Here is a 9,267-nt window from a genome sequence, read left to right as displayed (position 1 = left end):
AGTGACATCACAACCCGTCTCCCTGACCAGAGCAGCATGCCCAGTCAATCATTCAAAGTGACATCACGACCGTCTCCCTGACCAGAGCAGCACGCCCTGTCACTCATTCAAAGTGACATCACGATCCGTCTCCCTGACCAGAGCAGTACGCCCAGTCACTCATTCAAAGTGACATCACGACCCGTCTCCCTGACCAGAGCAGCACACCCAGTCACTCATTCAAAGTGACATCACGACCCGTCTCCCTGACCAGAGCAGCACACCCAGTCACTCATTCAAAGTGACATCACGACCCGTCTCCCTGACCAGAGCAGTACGCCCAGTCACTCATTCAAAGTGACATCACGACCCGTCTCCCTGACCAGAGCAGCACGCCCTGTCACTCATTCAAAGTGACATCACGACCCGTCTCCCTGACCAGAGCAGTACGCCCAGTCACTCATTCAAAGTGACATCACGACCCGTCTCCCTGACCAGAGCAGCACACCCAGTCACTCATTCAAAGTGACATCACGACCCGTCATCCTGACCAGAGCAGTACGCCCAGTCACTCATTCAAAGTGACATCACGACCCGTCTCCCTGACCAGAGCAGCACGCCCAGTCACTCATTCAAAGTGACATCACGTCCTCTTACGAGTGCGAACCGAGGTGACATGTTGCCATGCAAGGCGAGGGGACGGTGGGAGGGCTTAAAGGGATGTATCCAGTTATTTTGTAAATAAGTATATCAGTATTTTCATGATTTACTATCAATAACTGGGATACATCCCTTTAATCTATGCTAGACCAACACAGATTCAACTGTGGGGAGGCATGTCTAGAGCAAAGTATGCAGGGAAACAGGGAGAAGAAAACACAGAGGCCATCACCATCAGGGCTGAGGGAAACTCTTCTCCTCAGAAGAAATAGTCCAGTAGAACCTCAACATGACCGTCAAGTTGGGTATATATATTGTTGCCTAAGTGGTAGTATAGGATGTCTTCTTCAAGAATCCGAAGGGTGCCACCTGGGCACCATTGGGCATCTCTTTTTATTGACGTCTTAAGCCACGCCCACTTTTTCACATTCCTCTCAATTATGATTTTTCTATTTTACATAATAAACATATCAAGTTTGGTATCAGATTAGAGCTAATGAATACTCAAATTCAAATAAATTAATTGCATAACATTTAGGCCACGCACAGGTCATTTAAAGGTCTTAAAAGGTCAAATTTGGGGCATGAACAGGTAATAGAACATAAATGCGACACCTCTCGAGTTTTGAAAACAAACATAGTGTATTATACATGTATGCATTGAATACTAAAATTTGTAGTTGAGAGTGTATTTAGTATGGAATTCTAAGGCAATTACTTTCATAGACATAAGCCACGCCCACTTTTTCACATTCCTCTTAATTGTGACTTTTTTATTTTATGGAATAAACATAGGGGCCCGTATTCTAAAGTCGGGTTTAACTTAAACTCAGGTTTAAAGTTGTGGTTTAAGTATGGGAAGCCAAAAGTATCAAAATTTTTATTAAGTTGTATGTTTATTATAAATCACTTAAATATAAAATACGTGTAGACTTAAAGCTATTTGAGTCGGAAGTAGAGAGTCTATTTGTTGAGATTTTTTGTAACAGAAATAATGTCATAGTTGGTGTAGTTTACAGACCACCTGGTCAGCCTGTTCTTGCCTTCAAGGAATCATTTGAACCAATTCTATTCAAACTTATTCACTATCAGAAACCTTGTTATATAATGGGAGACTTCAATATAAATCATTTTGTTGAAGATGAAATGGCATCCAATTATTTTGTACAATACATGAATATCTATTCATTTTTTCCTCTCATAACAAAACCAACTCGAATTACTCTAGAAAGCTCATCCTTGTTAGACAATGTTTTTGTTAATAGCACCAATGAAAATTATACATCTGGAATTATTACTTACCCTGTAAGTGATCATATGCCTATATTTTGTATTTCTGATCTTGATGTGAACTCGAATCAAAATGCAGAGTCTGTCAAAACTATTAGACATATTAATGAAGAAAAAATAATACAATTTAGTACTGAAGTGAGTAGAATAAATTGGGAATTCATCTTAGATAATTCAAGCACTGATATACAGTGCTTGAATAAGGATATATTTAAACACTTCTGCCTTATTAATGCTTCAGAGAATTGGCCAGATACGCACGAGAGCGAAGAAGACGCTGAACGCCATTTTCTTGATTTTGTCGGAATGTACGACGCCGAAGAACAAAGTCCCACTCTCACTGAAGGTGTGACGTCAACGTTTAATAGTGACGTTGACAATAGCGGAAAATGCATTTGGTGCGGATCTAGAGTAGATGAGAACCAAAACATAAACAAATAAGTGCCGATGACAAGTAGCAATTCCTGATAGCCTTACCGCTATTGAAAGCAGAATGAACGTCATCGAGCAATTACAAAGAAATCAACTCCAAACATTGACTAAGCCAATCGATGAGGTAGTTTTGAATAGCTTGGATAAGAACATTACACTAAACCCACCTAATGATCCAACAATAGAGGTTTTATCAACTTCAAAAAAGACCTCAAATCAACAACAAGAACCACTAAGCTATGATAAACAGATAGCTTATCGAGAAAAACATAAACAAATATGTGCCGATGACAAGTTCAAAGCAGACATACTCATCGTTGGGGACTCGATGGTGCGCCCCATCCAACCAAAGAAGCTCTCCAAGTCAAAGAGAGTATTGTGTAAAACAATACCTGGAGCTAAAATCGACGACATCTTCGAGAGAACAAAACAACTCGCCATCAAGCATTCTGTCCACAGTGTAATTCTTCATGTTGGTACCAACAACGTATCAACCGATCAACCTGAAATTATTACAACTAAGCTTGAAACGCTATGCGATGAAATCCTAAAAGAATGTTCGCTGGTTTCATCAATCACAATCAGTTCGATCATCAGTAGGCGATGCTTTCACAGAGATGAAATTGAGCGAATTAATGAAACAAATCAAAGAATCAAAGCTCTGACAACTCAACGTGGATGGAGATTCAAGAGCAATGCTAATATCGACTGCAAATTCCATCTCAGCAACGATGGCCTGCATCTCAACAATGATGGCATAACAATCTTCACTGAATCACTATCCCAACTGATCCAATACAAAGGACTCTGGTGGAGACTTTGGTAGTGAACTTATATACAGGTTTATTAATACAGGCCAGCTAGGCAGGTCAATCAACAGGCTTGGTATCCATGTTGCGGGAGGTGTATGAAGTGCTTAGATATCAATACTGATATCGTAACATCCCCCTTCTTCTGATAAGATTGAGAATTTCAAATTTCAATGTTTTCAAACAATATTTTTGGTATTCTGCAAATTTTGGTAATTTGGCTTAGTTATGATATATCAGATAATATAGAAATTGTTTGGTGAGAATAATATCAATTTGTGATAAACTGTATGCATCTTCAATTTTACATAACTTCAATCTTGTGCAAAGCTGATGATAATTTGAATAACCGGATTGATCCTGAAATCAATATTTCCAAACAATAAGTTTTGGCTATAGTGTCTTTTTGATAATTTCATAAACACTATCTTGACATACCAAAAATAATGTACAATGATTATATATGCATATAATAAACTTTTAAACAACACTAATGTCTTCAGTGTTGTTCTTCTTTCTTCTCTTTCTCTTCTTCGTTTGAGAGTTTAGAGTGTTCATAATGTTCAATCTTCAAACATGAATCTCTCTGGTTTGCGAATAGTGCGTCCAGACCTCGTAGTTTGTGAGTATGTCTGTTGAGATTGATTAGCGGCAAAAAGAAGCTGCTGAAAACTGCTTATCTAATAAAAGAGAGCCAATGGAGTAAATTAGAAAGTCAAAAAGCGTTGATTAGCGTTAGAGTTGGACATTGTCTTCCTCTGGTTGAGTTTCTGTGGAGTGGTCTTCGTCAAACCTCACACGCCTCGGAGTTGGGTTGGTGGATGGAACTTCCCTCAAGTGAGATCTATTTCTCCTCAAGATTCCTCCGTTCGGCGTTGAAACTTCTTAGGATCGAGGTTCTTCACAGACCTTGGATACCTTGGCTGGTATCCAAGTGTGGTCTCTTGGATGCAGAACCCTCACTGGCTGTCCTACATGCAGTGGTGGCAAATCAGAACTTGCATGTCGATCATGCACTTCCTTCATTTTGTCTTGCCTATTCAAGAGAAACTCGGTGGCAGCAGCATCTCTCGAAAGATAGTGACTTGGCAATGTGGTTCGGATGGGTCTTCCAAACAACATCTCTGCTGGTGATCTCAAGTTATTGTCAACTGGTGTTGCTCTCAGGTGCATCATGGCTAGTTGACTGTCTTGGCTAGTTTGAGAACACTTCGTCAACAGATTCTTGATTGTACGAACCATTCTCTCAGCTAATCCGTTGGATCTTGGATAGTGCGGTGAAGAAGTGATGTGCTTGATATTCCACTTCTTGCACATGTCTTGGAATGGTTTCCCGACAAATTGTGGACCGTTGTCGGACACAATCTCTTCTGGTGGACCGAACAGACTGAAGATTCCCGTCATCTCTCTTGCTATAGCTGCACTGGATGTATCGGTTAGCTTAGCAATGATCGGATACTTGGAATAGTAATCAGTAACGAGTAGATACTCTTGTCTATTGAGCATGAACAAGTCGGTTCCCAGTCTGTTCCATGGTGCTGGTGGTACATCATGGGAATGCAGTGGCTCTTTCTGCTGTCTTGCTTGGTGTTTCTGGCATGTTTCACACTGCTTTATCAACTGATCAATGTCCTTGTTGATGTTTGGCCAGAACACTGTCTCATGAGCAAGTCGCCTCGTGCTTTCGATTCCCATGTGTCCTAGGTGAAGCTGTCTAAGGATGTCATTCCTTAGTGTCTTCGGTATGATGACTTGACTTCCCTTGAAGAGTACTCCGATTTCATCTCTGTAAGACCAAAATTGACGAAGGGATGTCGGCAATTCGTGGATGGTCTCAGGCCATCCCTGAGTGACTATTTGCCATAGTGATCTGAGAACATGGTCATTAGCTGTTTCTCTCTGAAGCTCTGTTCTCTTGTGTTGTCCGAAGTATATCAAGTCAATCTGGTGCGAATCTTCGGCTTCAGAGCAGATGGATTCCACTCTGACATCAAGCGGAACATCGCGTGCTTCCTTGGGATTAGGAAGTCGGCTCAAGGTATCGGAAAGAATCATGTCTTTTCCTGGTCGATACTTGACTTGACATTGGTATCCTTGGACTTTAATAAGCAATCTCTGTAGACGTGATGGTGCACTTCTAAGAGGTTTCTTCCATATCATCTCCAATGGTCTGTGATCTGTTATGACGGTGAATTCCTTCCCGAACAGATATGTATGGAAGCGGTTGATACCAAACACTAGGGCTAAGGTTTCCCTCTCTATGTTGGAATAGTTGGACTGTGCAGTGGAAAGACTTTTGGATGCAAATGCAACTGGTTTGCCTTGCTGGAGCAGGCATGCTCCTAGCCTTTTCATCGATGCATCTACCTCAAGAGTCGTCTCTTTCTTTGGGTCATAGAATTGTAGACATGCACCTGATGATACTGCACTTTTCAGGCTGTTCAAGGAATGTTCGTGATCATCGTCCCAGATGAATGGTACTTCCTTGTGTAGAAGTTCTCGAAGTGGCGCTGACTTCTCTGAGAAGTTAGGAATGTATGCTGCTAGGTATGTGAATAATCCTAGGCATCTCTGAACATCTTCCTTGTCCTTGGGTGATGGCATTGATGTGATAGCTTCTACCTTGCTCGGATCTGGGTAGATACCTGATCTAGTGTACTTGGAACCAAAGAAGTTGATGGCTTACTTCTTGATACTACACTTGGAGCTGTTGAACACTAAGCCTTCTTGCTTTGCCGTCTCCATGAGTAAGTAGAGATTCCTATCATGTTCCTCCTCCGTTCTTCCTACGATTGCTATGTCATCTGCGATGCATATGCAGCCTGGCACATTTTGGACGATCCTATCCATATGCTGCTGGAAGATATCCTGACTAGTACATAACCCAAATGGTAATCTTTGGAAGCAGTACCTTCCAAATGGTGTACGGAATGTGGTGAGATCCTGGCACTCCTCTGATAGGTGAACCGACCAGTAACCAGCCTTCGCGTCTAACTGAGAGAAGTACTGAGCTCCTGCGAAGACAGGTTGGACCTCTTCCAAGGTTGGTACCTTGTGCGGGCATCTCTTCAAGGCATCATTTAACCTCCTGGGGTCAAGACAAATCCTGATGGATCCATCTTTCTTCACTACAGTGGTCATGGAGCTGCACCAATCGGTGTGGTACTCGATTTTTCTGATGACTCCTTGCTGCTCCATACTGTCCAGTTCCGCCTTGATTTTGTCTTTCAAGTGTACGCTGCACTTGCGGGGTGCGTCTATGGTAGGTTTAGCATCGTCCTTGACATGAAGCATTGCCTTCCCCCGGAAACTACCAATAGCGTCAAACTGATTCGGATATTCTTATTTGAGATCCCTTACACTTGTGATAGGTGTTTGTTTAGGTTTAGGATTGGGTGTAGGTGTTTTGTTGTGCATTGAGTGAATTGTGATAATTCCAAGGTCAGTGCAACATAACAACCCTAGGATCGCTGGACCATTGACATCTGCTACATAGAATGTCTGTGTTGACCATTTTGTACTCTTGTATCTACACTTTATGTCTAGTGTACCCTTACATGGAATTGATGTCTCTCCGTAAGCTGTAAGTTTTATTGTTGTTTGTTTTACTACCGATTCCCACTTGGGACCGTATATTGCATTGGCGGTACGTACTGTGATAGTGTTAGCACTTGCCCCCGAGTCCACTTTTAGGTAAAGCTTATGTTGACCTACTCTCTGTGGGCATATTATGTCAATGTTAGCAAATGCTACAGTACCTTCTGGATTTACAACTGTGTGTGGTCCATTAGTGTGTATGGTGTCGAATTGTGCTACGTTGAATGGACTATCTGTAGATTGATAATGATCATGATCTGTGGTAGTATCATGTGTTATGTCCATTTCGCTCATTGGTTTACTCTTACGACTTTTCGACTTTGATCGTGATTTGTTTTGTTTTGGTTTACGATCATCAGATACCGTGTCGGATCTTCGGTCATCTGATCTACGATTCTGTTTACGACTACGATCATTTTTCGATTTACGACAGAATTTGGCCCAATGGCCCTTGGTGCCACAGGCACAGCACTCATCGTCATATGCAGGGCACTGACGAGGTTTGTGGAAACGTCCGCAGTTACCACATGCTTTTCGTCCCTGGTTACGCTTGAACGAATCGATATTCTCTTTAGGGTTTAGTGTCTCAAGACATTGTCGGCTCGCAGCGACTGCCTCATATTTACGACCTTCTACCAAAATTTGTTCGACCTTGTAACCTTTCGGTTGATCTAGCAATGGCTTTTGGAATTCGAGACTTGGAGTTGACGCAATCACTAGCTCCATGATTCGCTCATTTAACTCAGCTTCCTCGAAATCGCAATTTTCGGCTTTGTCCCTACACCTGGTTACGAATTCATCGATCGTTTCATCTGGTTTCTGCCTGTACCGCATTAGCTCTAAGCGGTGTATGCGAAAATTGATATTGACCTGTAACTGTGCCTCTAATAGTCTCCATGGCTCTTGCAGTTTTTCTTTATCGGTCTCTGATAGCCCCGATGCATTGATTCGACGCAAGCCTTCATTGCCTACAGCAATCTTGACTTTTATAGCCACTTTTCACTGATCAGTTATGTCTTGGTCTGCTAGAATCAGCTCCATTCTTTGTCTGAAAAGCTGGAACTCTTCGGGTAGGTCTGTTGCCTCCCAGTTCATTTCTGGATATTTTCCACTAATCATTGTGTATGTTCGCTGTACGTATTAGGTATTTAAACGAATGAGTGTAGATATTAATGTCTGATTATATCCTCGTGTGAACGCTCCTTACAGTCACAGGTCGACTGGTGATGATACCTGTAACGCACTCACAATCCTGTGTGAATGTCATTAGGTGTTTCATGCAGTGAAAATGCTGGTCACTCCCACTCACTTCTCACACTTCAGATTTACAATTAATATTAGGAAAATATTAATTCATTGTTCACACTCCAGTCCAGAAAATTAAGTAATTTAGGTTTTATCAACTTTTAGTGTATGTTGATCTTCTGATGCAGACCTCTGTGCCAGTGATTGAACACAGTTATAACTTATTCAGGCTATATTTGATCGTTTACAGTTACCGTTGGCATCTCGCTCCTTCTCACAACACGGCTTCGTTTGCTGTGACAGTGCATTGGGTATGCACAGTACGGTATTCACGTACAGTAGCGATGCGATAGCCGGGGCGAGCAGGCACCCGTTGGGTTAGTATCGGTATTTAGGTTATGAAGCATGCGAATTTCGGTAAAAAGACATGCAGTTTACTTCCCAACAGTAGCTGGTTACTTGATCCTTGTCATTTCAAAGGCGATCACTGGTTTCAGCTGCCACCATGATCCAGTACAAAGGACTCTGGTGGAGACTTTGGTAGTGAACTTATATACAGGTTTATTAATACAGGCCAGCTAGGCAGGTCAATCAACAGGCTTTGTATCCATGTTGCGGGAGGTGTATGAAGTGCTTAGATATCAATAATGATATCGTAACAATCAAGTTACATCGCAGATAGACCTTCGAACACACCCCCGGCCACACCCCCAAGGCAGTACAGCGCCAACTTATGACCAACCACAAACCCCGCACACACCTCCAACCACGCCCCCTGGGTATTACGGCGCCATCAACTGCTCAGTCTTTACATCACGTACATGAAACAGACACGTTCCCGACTGAGGGAAGATCTTGGTATCCATGGTACAAGAGCGATGAAGGCTATGACCAAAGTGGTACTGCATATTGTCAGGAATATTTACCATATTTGTCATGAACCAATGGGAGTTTCTCAGGAACATCCCGCGAAGTAGCATCGTTTATACGCTCAACCACCCAATGATTACATGTACATGTATGTGTACAGTCAATCGCCATTGACATTGTGCATGCATGAACCGCGGCTTGCACTCCGCACTTCGCTGTGTATTCAGCAGCAGCGCGCGGAGGCGCTTGCAATAGAAATCTCAGTAGAGAAACTCCCGTTGGTTTACCGTTGGCCACACACACGCTGCATGCACAATACATGTATACACAATACACGCATATACATGCACAATACATAATACACGCATATATACACATGCACAGC

General features: G+C 42.3%; 1 protein-coding gene across 1 annotated transcript; it reads right to left on the bottom strand.

The window, feature by feature from the left end:
* Positions 1 to 4,055: 4,055 nt before the first annotated feature.
* On the bottom strand, positions 4,056 to 5,774 carry LOC129258603 (uncharacterized protein K02A2.6-like). Its single transcript, XM_054896844.2, has one exon. The coding sequence runs from the start codon at positions 5,772 to 5,774 to the stop codon at positions 4,056 to 4,058; it is 1,719 nt and encodes a 572-aa protein (XP_054752819.2).
* Positions 5,775 to 9,267: the final 3,493 nt, after the last annotated feature.

Source organism: Lytechinus pictus, chromosome 4 (genome assembly GCF_037042905.1).
Source record: "Lytechinus pictus isolate F3 Inbred chromosome 4, Lp3.0, whole genome shotgun sequence".
Classification (NCBI taxonomy): Eukaryota; Metazoa; Echinodermata; class Echinoidea; order Temnopleuroida; family Toxopneustidae; genus Lytechinus; species Lytechinus pictus.
Note: the sequence above shows the minus strand (reverse complement) of the source record. Positions and strands in the feature narration are given on the sequence as shown.